The sequence below is a fragment of the Podarcis erhardii genome, assembly GCF_964252035.2.
Source record: "Podarcis erhardii genome assembly, chromosome: 11".
Taxonomy (NCBI): domain Eukaryota; kingdom Metazoa; phylum Chordata; class Lepidosauria; order Squamata; family Lacertidae; genus Podarcis; species Podarcis erhardii.
Genome location: NC_138501.1, coordinates 28818497 through 28835520, shown reverse-complemented (window position 1 = coordinate 28835520; position 17024 = coordinate 28818497). Strand labels below are relative to the sequence as shown.

The window sequence follows — 17024 nt, the reverse complement described above, 5'->3', positions numbered from 1 at the left end:
GCCCCGTCGCCGCAGGCTCCTCCCGGCCGAGAGCCAGAGGACGGCGGCGGAGCAGGAGGAGGAGGATCAGGTTTGGCGACGGCTGCTGCGTCCTCTCCAAGCGCGGGGCTGGCCTCCGCCGCGCCCGATCCTCCGCGCTCGCCCGCTTCTCGGCGGAGCGGGTCTCGTGCGGGTGCGAGGCGCTGCTGCAGGCGGGCGACCCCGGCCGGCTGGGCCGCTTCCTGGGCTCGCTGCCGCCCGACGCCGAGACGCCGTGCGACTCGCCCGCCTCCCTCCCACGGCATACTAGGCAACGTCTCGCGGCACAGTAGTGTGCCGCGGAACACCGGTTGGGAAACACTGGACTAGATGACCCTCGGGACCCCTTCAACTCTACAGTTCTATGATTCTGTGTTATTTAGCAGCATACTGAACCTAGAGGCTCTGTATAGTTATCATTGCATATAGCCATTTGTAGGCCCATCCTCCATGGATTTGTCTAATTCCCTATTAAAACCACCTGAGATACTAGTTATCACCATATCTTGTGGCAGTGAATTCCATAAATTAACTGTATGTTGTGTCAGACATAACAACTGCTGACCAAGACTGAGCATTGTATCCACATGTCATCTTCCCCCATCACCCCTCTCCCTCTCCCTCTCCCTTCAATTGCTTGTTAGGACTAAGGATAGCTGATTCTGGGTTCATGGCAGTTAGTAAGTAGAGATGTTTCCTGATTTGATTATAATAGGAAACCGTGGTTTAACAAGCACTGGGAGTCTCTTAAGTCTGATGCACGAGCAAAGTGATTGGGAGATACTAAAGGGAAAGTGTACAGCCATAGTTTATTGGACAGAAACCATTATGCCTAAACAGACCCCGCTGCTTTTGTTCTAGGAGTATACAACAATAAAGCAAATACTGCCTCTGTTCCTTGTTACCCTTTAGATATATTGAGGATCAAACTGTGTCTTTCTTCTCTGTCATCAGTTTAAAGGACAGCTTGGCTGACTGTTCCATTTTGTTTCCAGCTGTCTTTGTAAACCAGCATTACCCAGGCACAAGTTGCAGTGCTCAATATATCACTCATGTCAAGCAGAACACATAATCAAAAGAAACGTCCCTTGGAAAACTCAAGAATTTCAGAACAACTTCAAAAGATTTTTCTAGGTCTAGACTCCCAGGAGATGGCAGTGGCAGATGACATTTTTATATATAGCTTTTATTTTTATATATAGCTTTCATTTTCTCTTTTAAAACCTCATTAACTCAACATGTCAGTAATAGATCAGCCTTCTTTGTGTCTCTCTGACTAATATAGGGGAAGGGCTGTTTTCATGGATATTAGCCTGTTCATTTGAATTTGATCCGGTAGCAAGTTGGAATAATTAACGTTAAACAGAGAAAATTCTCTCTCTCTCTCTCTCTCTCTCTCTCTCTCTCTCTCTCTCTCTCTCTCTGTGTGTGTGTGTGTGTGTGTCTTTCTGTCTGTCTTGGGGAGGAGGTAGGGTAATCTCATTTCCCATTTATATCAGTGAGGCATGCATGAGAGAACTCCCTGTGGGTTTCTGACTCACTTTTTTGCTACAGGATTTTTCGGACAAAACTCACAAGGAATGACTTTCATTCCCCTTTGGGAGAGCTGTGTGAAAAAAAGTGGGAGAACAGTGCACAAGGTGTTCAGTTTCCCACCTCTAGATGTTGCATAGTGAGAGTCTCCAACTTTGGGTGAGGGCCTTGAGAGTATCAATGGAAAGCAATAGCACCCATGAATAGCCAAAACAATGCTTTGGATGTTTTCATATTTTTGGACCATTCAGTATTGACTTTCCTTACTGTTATAGGACATAATATGCCACTTCAGTGGTTTGTCAGTCCCTGTCACTTTAACAGCATCAGTGCCATCAACTTCCTCTGCTGATTTCTGTTGATCAGGCATAGGAGCAGGTCAAGCCAATGTTTTCATCTAGTCACAGAGCAGCCCTGTTTGCCACTGCCTCTCTGCTTCACGGCGTTATCAGCTTTGTGAATACAGTGGTACCTCAAGTTACAAACGCATCAGGTTACAAATGCTTCAGGTTACAAACTCTGCTAACCTGGAAGAGTTGAGAAATTTGCCCTAGGATGAGAATGGAAATCGTGTGCCGGCGGCACAGCGGCAGCAAGAGGCTCCATTAGCGAAAGCACGCCTCTAGTTAAGAACAGTTTCAGGTTAAGAACGGACCTACGGAATGAATTAAGTTTGTAACCAGAGGTACCACTGTATTGCTCACCACAGTTTATTTTGGGTGTATTTAAATTGGTGGTGTGGAAGGGAAAACTTTGGGACAGGGCAAGAACCTGTGACCCTCCAGATGTTGCTGGATTAAAACTCTCACTTCTGAGCAGATATGTCTAGGATTAGGTTACCAGACATCCCCATTTCCCAGGGACAGTCCCCGGATTTACAAATCAGTCCCCATACAAAATCAATTGAATTTGAAAAGTGTCCCTGGATTCATTGGAAAAAATCCAGTAACCTTAGTCTAGGATGGCACTCTAAGCTCGCAATGTCCCCCCTCTGTAGGTAAGGGCAGCTTCAGGGGTTGAGGTAAGTCAAGGGAATCATCATGGGGCATGGGCTTATCAGAGACATTGCAAAGCAATAAACAGGAATAAAAAGGCCCATGATGCAAATTTACATAAATGTATAGAGTAAATTTGGGCAAATTAAAATGGGAGGTGAATAGAATTGCACTGGCACTTCACTAGGGCCAGGTGATATATCGATATATCGTGCAAAACCGTCTTGAAGTCCATATTGTGATATTGGTTTCCATAATTTTTGACCTGACAATACATTGCAAATCATGATGTGTGAGTACGTACTCTGCAAAAATCATGATGCGGGAAAAACCGTGAAGCCAGTCTGTGCCTCTACATAGCTCCAGACATCATGATATATCAGTATATTGCGATGTTTAGCTGGTGATATATCACAATGTGGAAAACCAGATATCACCCAGCCCAACACTGCACTCTGCAGCATGTTCACCTGCAACATAAGTGAAATAAAAACTAATAAAATAAAAGGAGGGAAGTGGTAGGAGATATGAAACCTGGCATAAAAGACTCTTTGTATCCTGCCCAAGAAGGAATACCCTTCTTCCAAATCAGGGTCCTGTTGCTGCTGCTTTTGGTAAACTAAAAATATTTATTGAGTTTCCATCATGGATGTTGCACCTCACATGTAAGCTTGATCCTTATTTGGACATATGTTCTGAAAGTTCCTGTAATCATCTAGAGAACATGCTTAGGCTGTTCCAGCAGAATGCTCCCAATTTTTAATTCCATCTTGCTCCGATATCAGAAAGCTTTAAGCTGTCTTTCTGTTTAGATTTTAAAAGACGCTATCTCAGCCCCTTGGAAGCATACCTGCCCTTGGGTAATGATCACTGGCAGAAAGAAGCTGGGAAAACATTGTCTCATTTGTATCTCTGCAGCAGTGGAGCATAACAGACTGAAATTGGGTTGCATCAAGTTGGGAATGTGCCACATCACAAATCCAAATTAGCTGGCAAATTACATTTTAATGAAGATCAAGATGCAAGCTGACCAGATCAATAGCTTCACCTATTTGTGGCCAAAGTCTATCTGGAGCCATTTTCCAGTTCATTAACCTGGACACCAGTTGCTGTGGTCTGTTGTTCACAAGGGAAGAGAAATAAGCAGTAGCATGCCTGATTGTCACTTCTTAACTTGAAGCGATGGATCAATTTCTTCTTTTACAGCTGTCTAGACTGGGGTGGCCATCTGTTATGGAACCCACTGAGTCTTGAACCTTCAACCTTCAGGAACAGAGTCAAGGTTTTTCACTGCATGGCAGTTCTGTCAATTAGCGTTGTTATGAACGTTTCAATATCAAATAATAGCAGAATGTTATTCATAGTAATATTATCATTGTTATTGCTGTTACTTAGATAGTTGTGTTGTGTGGGGGGTGGGGTGGAGTGGGGTGGAGAAAGGGATTGTAAATTTGTTTAAATGGCATGTGGGAAATTCCAGGGTGGTAAACACCTAATGTAACTGGCTCTCTGCCATCTTCTCATAACATTAAGACCATGCCAAGCCATAAGCCTCTTCCAAGTACTGTTTGGCCAAATGTTAGCAACCCAACGGTATTCTGATGAATTATACATTTGGAATAACTCTTTGTGTTCTATGGAATCATTCCACATTTTCAGCGACGGAGAGAGGCTATCATAAAAATTCATGGAAACAGTAAGGGGTGTTTTACAGCAAAATCCCGTATCCCCATTAAGCACGCCTAACTCCTGCTAATTTCAGGAAGATTTGGATTGTAATCTTGCACCTAGTTAATCATGTTGAAATGTTTATTTGAGTTAGAACACTTTAGGTAATGCATACAGTGGAGGGGCCACAAGGTTATTGAGAAGACATACACATAACAGAAGAAAGGACATTTTGCCACATTCTGAGGCTGCTTCAGGCTGTGGCATTTTAGAGTGGGCTTTGGTCACATACTATGAAATGCAGGTTGCACAGTTAGAGTACATTTAGCAGTCTGATGCAGCAGACCTCCCCAACACTGGACTTTTTGCAGTAAAGAAGGTGATAGGAAATGCAATAGAAGGTGTGAGATAATGGTTTTTATTTATTTATAGAAATATTTACATGCCACCCTCTTGGTGTCCCTTCCAACTCTACAGCTTTATGGTTCTATGAATATAAGACCATTTCCCTCAGCTTTGCTTTTTGTGTAGCCGGTTAAGTTGCTGAACTGGCATGACTCCTACCTCCTACAGATCAAAGTGGGCTTGAATTTTATGCATTCTTTCAAAAGTTACACTGGTGCATTAATGTTTTGTGCATTATTCTTGTGTTGGTCATAATAAAAATTAAAATATATTCTGCAAACTGTCCAAACAAGCTTCAGTTAGAGGCAATTAAGAGTGTCTCTGAAAATTACAATGTACGTTTAGTGACATAGCCTGTTGTGGAAGATACATTATTTCTCTTTAAAGAAACCCTTGTTTCTAACTTCTGTTGTCTGACAAGTGTTCTCATTTGTATGGAATTATTCATTAAGGAAAATGTTGAGATAGCTGTGGCACAGCCATATAAAGCACAGCACTGTCTACAAATGCAAGTATCTTTATTCATTTCAGATTCAAATATATGCCCATCTTTCAACTAGGAGAAGAATACATAACTTTTCCCTTTTCTTGCGAGGAATCCTATTCAGAATAAGGGAATTTCCCTTAAAAAAGGGGAAACGTTGACAGCTATGGAAGAATATGTCCTCTAGCTAAGACTTGTCTTCACTGAATCTCAGCTTGATGGGGACTCCAGGGGTGGCTATGAGACTCCTACACCTCTAAAGTCCCATACATAATCTAAGAAGAGCCTGAAAGCTTTGAACCCAAGCACTGAGAGAATATATTCAGCCCTATTGTCTATTCCTTTTGGGCTGCAGAGTGGAGGATAGAAAATTGACAGTCTATTTTATTTCAGGAAATTTCAGTAGGGTAGAATTCCAATTCAGTTTTATTTCCACATTGGCTGTAGGCCATAACAGAAATTCAGAAATACAGTACTTAACTAAAGTACTTAATGGAACCCATATCTTACAGATTAGTACAGTGAGCAAAAGATAGGTCAACCAAATTTAGTTTTCAGTTCCACAATCATGGTGATGTAGAATAAAAACTGAAGTTTTAAAATCCTTCTTCCATGTTATTTCTAAGCTTACTGCTTAATGAGGCTAGTATAATTTCATCAGCAATATGATGATAATATTAATATTAATAATAATAATAATAGACGTTGATGACACGCAAGTGACCAGCATGGATTTACTCTCTTTGCAGGTGTTGTGTTTCACTACCGAGCAGCTACTAGCAGGTACACCTTGAATTTCAAGCAGGCTCAGGAGGCTTGTGTGGAGAATGGTGCTGTTATAGCAAGCCCTGATCAGCTGAAAGCAGCCTATGAAGATGGCTTTGAGCAGTGTGATGCAGGCTGGTTGTCCGATCAGACCGTTAGGTGAGAGGACCAAGTTGCTTCTTGACTGCGCACCCTAAAACGTTTTTGTACATCTGCGGGGGCAAATGAAACGTGACCGTCACAAACTTCCACTTACTCTGTTGCAGGTATCCCATCAGGCAACCAAGAGTTGGATGCTATGGAGACATGATGGGGAAGGAAGGAGTCAGAACCTATGGATATCGTCTTCCTAATGAAACCTATGATGTCTATTGCTATGTGGGAGCCTTAAATGGTAAGCGGAATCTTTTTTTAACGCGTGCTGGCTAAACTGTAAAGCAGGCTTCCCCATCCTGATGCCCTCCAAAAGGTTTGGACTGTAACTTGGTGTTATGTACTGAGTTGAATAGGATCCAAAATGCAGCAGTCTGATTGGTCCACAGGAGCCACCCAATCCAGCTCCAGGTGGAAGTGAATCCGCAACCTGGTTGGCCTACAGGAGAATCCCGGAATTAGCCAATCACATGGGGCCCATTTTGTAAATAATGTATATAAAGCAGACATTCTGGGGGAATTTCCATTCCTCCTCACCACTATGAGCTGAATAAAGAGCATGAAATCCACTCTCGATTCCGAGTACAGTGGTGCCTCGCAAGATGAAAAGAATCCGTTCCGTGAGTCTCTTCGTCTTTTGGTTTTTTTCGTCTTGCGAAGCAAGCCCATTAGCGGCTTAGCGGCTTAGCGCTATTAGCAGCTTAGCGGATCAGCTGATAAGCGGCTTAGCGGATCAGCTGTTAAGTGGCTTAGTGGATCAGCTGATAAGCAGCTTAGCGGAATAGCTGATAAGCGGCTTAGCGGATCAGCTGATAAGCGGCTTAGCGGCTTAGAAAAAGGGGGGGAAAGGAAAAAAACCCCGCTGGAACTCGCAAGACATTTTCGTCTTGCGAAGCAAGCCCATAGGAAATTCGTTTTGCGAAGCACCTCCAAAACGGAAAACCCTTTCGTCTAGCGGGTTTTCCGTCTTGCGAGGCATTCGTCTTGCGGCGCACCACTGTATATTTCACTTACATCAGCCCAAGTCAGCATAGCCGATGGTCAGAGCCTTTGGGAGCTTTAGCCCAGAGCATCTGGAGGAATCAGGATGGGGAGGGCTTATTTAAAGCACATGCGGTTTTTCGGAAACCAAACATCAGGTAGGGAACCTTACATGGACCTAAGCTTTCAATGGCAGCTCAGTATTCATTTTATCCTCAAAAAGAAAAAGATTCCAGTGCCTTGAACTGGGTCCAGTAGTCTGTGGGCAGCCAGTGCAGATGTTTAAGAAGAACTGACCATCTGCCCCTGCCCCCCCCTCAGCAATTTAGTTGCTGCAATCTGTGCTAGCTGGAGCTTTTGGACCAGGCCCAAGGGCAGCTCCACATAGAGCATATTGCAGTAATCCAATCTCAAGGTTCCCATTTCATGGATTGATTATGGCTGTAGCTGGCATACCAGATGAAACTGGCAAATGACACTGCTGGTCACAGAGGTCATTTGGGCCTCTTATGAAAAAGGTGTTTCTTCAGAGGGAGGGCAACCCTAACCAGAACAGACAAGCGACCTGCTTTCTGGACACAGGAAGCACTTACGGAGCTTCCTTCTTGCCAGTATTCAAGATGCATTCACTGGTCCTAGTTCACTCCATAAGTACATTCATGGGCTAGTCCAGGCTTGCACAGTATCTCCAGATTCATATATTATGGAAAAATAGAGCTGCTTGTCTATCAAAGTAGCAATGACACCATGCCCCCAAAGTAACGACTGCTCCTAACAGCTTCACATGTAGGTGTTAAAAAAACTCCAGGGACAAAAAGGGTCCTGTGGAACCTCATGGTGGAGGCATTTTAATTTTGGACTGATTTTGCAAGGTAGGGAAAACCTTGGTGAAGACAGCCATTGGCACTTGTTATTATGCCACTAGATTCTTAACATCACGTACCCGAGTCACCGCGATTGTTTACTAGTATCTGAATCAATAAGCGATTTCATTGCCATTGTTGGACTAATCACTAAGTGAGAGCACATGCAGATAACTGAAGAATAACTGATTGAAGGACATTATTATACAGTGAAATGCCAGGGCCAAAGTGTTACACCAGATGGGATTATTAGCAGGGTGGAGAGCATGTGGAAATATGTTGTGAATTTACCATACTAATTAGATTCATCAGGGTGAGATATATGTAAGCACACATGATTTTAGCTCCTTGTGAATTCAGTAGTGTTTATTCCCAACAAAGATGCATGGTATTGTGACTTTGGGCTTTCAAAAATCACCTCCGCATTCATAGATGTAGGAGCTGAGTTTTTGTTCAAGAAAAGATACATTTTGCATGAATTTTCCCAATACTAATCTACTCTGGCAGTCATTTATATGTGATTTCATATTTCATACTGGCCTTTTATTTATTTTGCAATGCCCTGAATAGTTTTGCTGAAGGGGCAGTGTAAAAATCATTCAAATGCACAAATATAATTGTTCGTAATGCCAGGTAAAACCTTATGAATTTGACTTAAAGGCAAATTGTTTTGCTTTGAATGCTGCGTGATTAGAAAGAGAAATATTTTCTGCACAGCTAATTGTGAAACTGGGTGCAAGTGATCCCTGTTTGCATGTTTCCTCTTTAATGTGATTATTACAAACTAATTAATTCCTTAATTAACAAATACGGGGTCAGAAAGGGCACCTGAGTGGTCTGTCAGAGGTGTTTTTGTTGATATGCCTGCTTAAAGAACATATTGACATAATAATGCCTAAGTAGAGCTTTTGAATAATAATGATAATAACAACAATAATTTTTAATTTGTACCCCACCCATCTGACTAAGTTTCCCCAGCCACTCTCGGCAACTTGTAAACAAATAGTTCAGGAATGTTTATTTAGTTTGACCACCTAGATAAACATGGTATTGATATCTGGCTGGAACCAATGGAAAATTTGACTTGTAAAAAAGCCCATTTTCCATGTCTCACTGATGATGCCAATCCAAAACACAGCTATGGAATGTAAAATCTCCTGCCTCAAATCCTATTAAACTATGCCCATATAATAAGTAATCAAGGGAGTGGTAGGAAACTTATTTTATGGAAGTGTAAAGGGAAATCTAACGTATATTTCCCCATGATCCACCTTTATGCCTTTTAGTCAAGTAAAGCAATATAAATCCAGATGTTTCTTGCAGATTTTTACACACACACACACACACACAGAGAGAGAGAGAGAGAGAGAGAGAGAGAGAGAGAGAGAGACGTACGTTAGTGAGTATTCACATCCCACCACTCAGCAAGGGAAACTTGTTGACTTCAGACTGCAGTTGCAAAATACTCTATTGGTAAGAACAATAATTGCAGACCTCAGTTCTGGAGAAAACAAGGGCCGCAAAGCGAATGTGAGTTTGGCAGCTGTGCTGACTGTACTTACCTGGAAGCAAACCCCACTGAGATTTTACTTCCCAATAAACAGCTAGGACAAGGATCATAACTGGCAAACTTTAAGCTGTGTGCATTGTTGCTGTGTAGTTGGCTTCAGGGAGCCTACTCAGGAATATAAGAAACCATTCAAAGTTGACATCAAGTGCAATGTGTGCGCAGAGAAGCGTGCAGATGAGCCCCACAGGAGTCAGCAGAAGGGCATTTTTTCTTTTGCACCATTACTGCTCTGCCAGACATGCAGCATCATGACGAAACCATTCATATTAAAGACAGGATGAAAAAAAGGGTTAAAAAAAGTAACTGTTACAAACTAACAAAAATGAATTTGACACAGTTTTATGGAATCAAACAACAATTAAAAACAACCAGTGTATGCCTATTGATTCCCAAAACAAATGAATTCAGGTCATTTGTAGGCTGATTTTCAACGTTGTCAGATTCCAAAGGCAGGGTACAATGAAAAGATTTGAACAGTTTGGCCTGTCATTTGGATTTGCTTGTGATCAACAGAGAGATTGGCAGAGTCCCTATATGGATAAGCCTTTTCTATGTTTTTTAAAAAAGTAAAGGACTCCTGACAGCTAAGTCTAGTCACAAACGACTCTGGGGTTGCGGCGCTCATCTCGCTTTACTGGCTGAGGGAGCCAATGTTTGTCCGCAGACAGTTTTTCTGGGTCCTGTGGTCAGCATGACTAAGACGCTTCTGGCGAACCACAGAAGTGCACGGAAACACTGTTTACCTTCCCACCAGAGTGGTACCTATTTATCTATTCACACTGGTGTGCTTTCGAACTGCTAGGTTGGCAGGAGCTGGAACTGAGCAACGGGAGCTCACCCCGTCACGGGGATTTGAACCGCCAACATTCCGATCAGCAAGCCCAAGGCTCAGTGGTTTACATCACAGCGCCACCCACGTCCCTATTTTCTATGTTTTTAGTGGTTCTCAATTTTATGTGTAAACTGCCTCGAGTCCTGTGAGGGAAAAAGGCAGGGAACAACAACAACAACAACAACAACAACAACAACAGTGGTAGGTGCACTGAAGCACAATGCCTGGTACAGCTAGGGGATTGATACTCTATCTGAAAGATCCTAAATACAGTAATCTCATGATTAAACCAATTCACAGATGGTCTACATACCAATGACCCTGGTTGAATATAATTCAAACTGCCACTGACCAATGGCAAAACCCCATTGCAGGTGTGCAACAATAGTCTTTCCTGATTAAATTTCAGGTGCAACAAAACATATGAACTGAGTCTCAGAGGATAGAATACTAGAGGGTAATCTCTTTGGAGTTCAAGCATTTTGGCATGAGGCTGTGATGAATCTCTCTCTCTCTCTCTCTCTCTCTCTCTCTCTCTCTCTCTCTGTGTGTGTGTGTGTGTGTGTGTGTGTGAGAGAGAGAGAGAGAGAGAGAGAGAGAGAGAGAGAAAGCTTGGCTGCCAAGTCTATCTTGCTGCATTTAACAGCAATAAAAAGCAGCTTAGTCAGGTGCTTTTTAAACTGAGCAATGCAAATACACACAACAGGGGAAATCTGGAGATTCTTAGACTCTGGGGCAGAGGCAATCAGCCTAAAACAGGGGGCCAAAACTAACAGAAATCACATTGCTGTCTGCAATCCAAAGATTGTCATGGTTTCCATGTCACCCCTGTTATTGCAGGGCACAGCTAGCTCTCTTGCTCCTGGCCCTGGTGTTTGCCTGGATCATTTTGCTGAGTTACTCTGTGTGGATTCCAGCTATCAAAACATTACAGACCACTTTTAACTCTTGACTCTCCCTTCCTCCACTTCTTTCTAAGTATTTCTTCATTGCTCTAATGCTCAGAGCTACGTCACTCGCAAGCCTGCCAGATGGATTTTCTCTGTGTATTTCTGGAACATGTGGGAGAGATACATTTATGCTGTTTTTGTTTGGGAAACCTTGGCTCAGGCAGATACATAATTCAGCACCTCAAAGTGTATGATAGAACTAATCCCCACACTTAAAAGTTGACTGCAACACTGCCATGGTGAGAATAAGAGCTGGTTTTGGAGATTATACTTTTAATACTTTTACTGAGTTCACTAACAGTCATAATCTTGTTGAGGGAAGTTGCTTAGAAGGTCCAGATAATCTTTCCCCTTGACGCTGTGGAATGGGAAGCTGTGGATAAACAGCACCCTAGCTTGGCTACGCCTGTGGAAGTCAGGATTAAAAGTTTAGTGGTTCTGAGACTTGTGGCCTGGGATGCAGCATATAGAAACAAGACAGATTTTATAATCTCTGTGGGTTACACAATTGAAGATTGCAGGTGTGTGTGTGTGTGATCATAAGACACAGTGTATGAGATTGCAAGCTTGTTTCTGGACTGCACCATTTCCCATGGTAAAGGAGAGATTTCCAGTCATATAGCATACCCATCAAGCTGTCCTGAAAACCCCCCAGAACATTCTGTTTTTCTCACAAGAGGACAGTGGCCAAAATGGCCTCTGTGATCTCGTGTGATTTCAGGCCGCACTCTTGCCCTGGAAAAGTGCTTTGTGGGGAGGGGGCAGCTATCTTACACATTGCCCTAAAACATGCATTTTTTTGGTGCTGTGCCTGAAGAAAGCACTTTTTGGGAGGCTGAGATCTCATGTGGGTCACTTGACTCATGGGGGACCTCAGCGCCGGAAAATGGCATCCTGGTTTTGGGCTGCTTCATAGTGGAGGTTATGATATAGTACATGGTCAGAACATGAAAGAACAGCCTGCTCATAAAAAAGCCCTAGCCTGTCAGACATCAAATATGCAGGGAATTTAACTCTGTGATCCTGGCATCTTGTCTGAAGTGGTGATATAGTCCAGTGAAGTGACTGTAAGGATTGGCATGCAGCTGCATGTAGCTGCTGAGCCTAAAGCAACTGGTGGTCTAGTGTGGGTGGGGCTCTCTTGGCCATACGTCACTGCTGGTTGCTGATAGGTGGACAGGCACGGCAGCGGAAAACCAATCCAATGCTTCTGATACTGTGTCCACACCATTCTGAGCTCCCTGCTGCCTTGCCTCTCCCATTGTCTTTTGATAACCAACAGCAATGTGCTGCGTTGGGAAGTCAGGAAAGAAATACAGCCCCACCCTGCTGGCCTCTACTGTTCCAAGCAGCACTTTAACCTAAGCCCGTATTCAAATGTATCCTAGCAATTTCAGTAGGACTCACTCCCTGAACCCAAACATATTTTCTCAGAAGATGCAATTGATTTCAATGATCCCCACCCCCCTAAATAATTGCACTTAGGTTTGCAACTTTGGACTTCCCTTACAGTCTTTGGAGTATGCTCTCTGAAACAGTAGTGAAATCATTATTTCATAAAACATGAAGAATCTCCCAAACCAGACATCAATTCCACTGCTAGCCGAAATGAGACCAGAGGATTTTTATTACCTGTTAAATTGGCTTGGAAAGCACATTCATATGTATCCTCCAAAGTAACAGAACAAAACATATATATTCCACTGCAATTTGGCAGAATTAAATAGTGTTGTTTCAACATTTTTAGCCTCAAACAATCATTGTTTAGTTCTCATTGAATGCTCATTTTGTTAACATGTTGCAATGGCTGTGTACACCACTTGAGATGCAGATTAGATTAATATTGACAAATGGATTTGTAGTTTCCTTGCAAAGCAGATGGCTTATTTTGAAGACCTTATTGCCTCTTTGTGGCAACACACTAACTGGAATTGGCTTGGAAGCTGTTTTCTAAGCTAGAAGTTTGGAGACGTTATTGTGTAATTGCTTGGTTTGGATGCCAACATCTGGACACATTAACCTAATCAAACATTTGGTGTTCATATTAGCATGAATCTGTACAAAATACTTAATGGAATGGCCATGCAAATATAGTGTTGGTTTTCTTGGCGTTGGTTTTCATTTTTCATTTTTTGTTTTAACTTGCAGCTGTGATGTGGTCCTCTTGAGTAAATAGTGTCCTGTTATCAGAGGCATTAAGTGTGTACCTTAATTAGTCAAGTGCCTTGGGACAAAAGCCCAGGATCTCTGGCTTCATGTGCATAAATATGGAGCCAGCACTTTCCCTGCTTCTATAGTAATCTTTGGCAATTGTTATTCTCTCCTGTTAGTAAGATGCCTATTATCATGATGGACAGAGCAGGGTATATGAAGACAGAAGGCTTCTTTGTACATTGCAAGGAGCCCAGGAGCATGCCCCCCACTTCTCTCTCTCAGAGATGTCTGATCTACCCACCGTCAAGGCTAGAGGTTGACTTGTTCTGTTGCTTATAAGGAAGCAGTGTACCCCAAGTGAAGTATGTTCTGAATAGCAGAAATTTACCTATACTGGAGAAATTATTTGGGCCCTGATAGGATGGCAGTGGGAGTTCAACATACTTTCTGCCTCTTGTGATCTGCAGTGATCCCAGTCCCTATGCCCCCTTTTTAGGTTCTGTTCATTGGTCATGCTATGATGGAATGTTATTGCGTGTGTTTATTGTTATGATAACATTCAGTTCTACCAATGATATGTACAGTACCATCAAGGTATATAGTACTTTGCAAAGTTTCTTAAGAAGAGAGAGGGAGGTTACTGCTTGCAAGAAACTTAAATCTAAATGTTGACAATGAGAGAGTCAAAACGAATGGGGTTTGGGAGGGAAGGACAAGAGTAAATGGCTGGCTGAAGTTACAGGTACTTAGGTTGGCTACGATTGATGTTATAGTTATAGTTGAGCTGAGTACTAAGAAGTTAAGCCAAATGTTACAGGAAAACGTGTGACTTGAGGAGGGATCTGGCGGAGGGAGAGAGAAAGAAAGAAAGGACAGGACCTGAATCTTCAGGGAATGAGATCCAAGGTAGAAGAGACAGCTGGGAAGAATGGACAAAGAGAACATTTTATTTAAGTGAATAGGATACTTTTTTAATGGGGAGAGACACATTGGGAGATATGGGCAGGAAAATCCTCATAATGCATTTTATCACAGCAGATTCATGCTTCCAATTCAATGTCAATGTCACATTTTTTATTTACCATATATAGTATTATGCATGAACGCACACACACACACACACACACACACACATGCACACACTGCTCGTGGCATTATACATCAAACCAACTAATTATATCTGTGTGACCAGTAAGGAAAAATATACATAATTAATTCATTATTACAATAATCCTGGAAGTAAATGGGTTTTTTCCCCATTTAAAAACCATTTTAGGAATGTGACACAGCCGCCCATGCAAAGAAGTAAAGGTGTCCTTTGTTTCTCTTCTTGTAGGCGATGTCTTCCATATCACTTCTCCCAACAAGCTAACCTTTGAAGAAGCTAAAGAGCGGTGTGAGGCAAACGGTGCAGTTCTCGCTTCTGTTGGTGATCTACATGCTGCTTGGAGAAATGGCTTTGACCAATGCGACTATGGCTGGTTGGCTGATGGCAGTGTGCGCTATCCTGTTTCTGTGGCAAGGATCCAGTGTGGCGGAGGTTTGCTTGGAGTGCGAACCTTGTATCGCTATGAGAATCAAACATACTTCCCTCCCCCAGACAGCAGATTTGATGCCTACTGCTTTCTACGTAAGTTTATTTAATGGTTAAGAATGTATAACTATCACAGTTTTTTTTTAAGGGAAAAAAAGGAGACATGATATAACCTGCCAATCTACTGGATTCACTTTCTTGTGGTTTATTGTTCCTTTATTTGTTCAATTTCTGTCTGACCCTTCCTCCAGGATTGCAGACACAGTAATGATAAAACATTAAAAACTCAGAAACTAAAAACATTATTAAAAAAACACACCAGTTAAAAACATTCTAAACTAGTGATCTCAAGGTTGCCAGAAACAGTGTGTTTCAGCCATCAAATGCCTGGGTAACACCGGAATGCTTTTAAATTTTTCCTGCAAGTCATGAATGAAGGAGATGAAGGCATTATACAAAGGGAGAACCGCCCTGTCGTGGGCACCACCAACCATGCATCAAAGCAGCTCTTAATGGAGGCTTTACACACCAAGCAAAGGAGCTCAGCTGAAATAATTCCTGAAGTAACATTGTCTATAGATATTTCATTGTGGAAACGAAGGAAATGTTGATATAAGCTTGAACCTCGGCTTTGTGATCTGCCACCTCTTCGAAAAACATTTGATCAGCCACCCAAAGGTTTCCAAGGGTTAGATAGCAGATTAACAAGCTTGACTGAACCATTACTTTCTTTGGAGTTTTGAGGAAAAACCTGCGATTCTTCCTTATTGCTGTGAGCACAAACACTGTTTGATGGTTCCATTGAACCAGGGCTGGCTGTAACTTCTAAGTGCCTTGAATAGGGGTGTGGCTGTTTTCTCTTTTCTCATGCAACCCCTGCTCTGCTCAGTACAGTACTGGGTCATACCCAACACAGTTGTCCCATTAGTGTTGGCAGTGCGCTGTGGGGGAACACTTTGTGCTGTGGGCTAGATCTTTATCTCCCCCACCCCCGCAGGCTAGGTTTGGGATGTGGGCAGGATCACCCACATGCCCGTCATGATGACCAATTGATGAGCGGAAGGTTCAGTCCTGCTTTGATTGCTTATGTGGCTTTAATTGTCTTCATGACCCCCACCTGCTCCCAGTCCACTACCTTAAGAAGTAAACTAAGTCCAAGCTTTTGTTCCATGGACAGAAGCGTCCTCAAATTTTAAGCCTGTGATAATTACACCTGTTGAGAATCAGGTTCATCTAATGCTAGCCAATGTCAAGGGAAAGTGCAACATTTTGTGCACGTGAAACAGTACTTTAACAAGCTGTGCAGGCGTCTTGGATTGCCCCCGTTATTAAATTGTTACACTCCCTGCTCATACCCATATACAACTCCTTGGAAAAGTGACTAATTCTCTTTGAAAAGAATACCTTTGGAATTAAAAGCAAAGGTCAGTTTATAATCGCAACCATTTATACCACATTAGAGGCTGTTAATTGTGGGGATAGAGGTGAGGACAGAAAACACTGCATTCACTTCTCAGAAAGACAAAATGCAGCTAAGACATCTAGCTAGCAGAGGCTAAGACATCTAGCTAGCAGCAGCGCCTGAAGTCTGTAGAACAGATGTTCGTACAGTAAAAAGGAACGACGTCACCCTTTTACTGTGCCCCTTTCCCCCTTGCTTTGGAGCAGGAGATGTTCTCATTTACTTAACCTTTCTGCTTTTATGCCACATGTTATGTATTTACTCTAATGTGGAGGGCTCAAATCCTACCCCTTTACTCAGGGAGTTGCCCCATTCTGGAGCCATTGATGTAAAGATTTGCATTGCAATGTCACTCCCAGCAAAGCTAGGAAATCAGGAGGGGTGGGGAGGGGGGGAGGCCTCTGAGAAGCCAACCAGACGCTGGTGTTTTCACATCCAGCAAAGCACAGGATCTTTGCCAGAAAAGGCATCTGTCTTAATAATTATAAAAAAAACAAACATTGCTGTCAACAAAGCAGACAGCCTTTTCTTTGTGTCTCAGCAAGAAACTGTTTGTGAGTAAAACTTTTCTTTGGAGCAAAATGAATGTTTTAAAATTAACATGTCTTTTAAGTTAAGGAAAATGAAGCCCTGATTTTATTTTTATTTTTTAAAAAA

At 42.5% G+C, this 17024-nt stretch overlaps 1 protein-coding gene across 3 annotated transcripts in view; it reads left to right on the top strand.

The window, feature by feature from the left end:
• Positions 1 to 17024, top strand: part of VCAN (versican) — a 128793-nt gene that overhangs the window by 36720 nt on the left and 75049 nt on the right. For all 3 annotated transcript variants that reach the window (XM_081881162.1, XM_081881164.1, XM_081881163.1), the window contains exons 4-6: positions 5853 to 6027; positions 6135 to 6262; positions 14708 to 15001. In XM_081881162.1, the coding sequence (XP_081737288.1) occupies positions 5853 to 6027; positions 6135 to 6262; positions 14708 to 15001 (597 nt within the window). The remainder of the gene's footprint in view (positions 1 to 5852; positions 6028 to 6134; positions 6263 to 14707; positions 15002 to 17024) is intronic.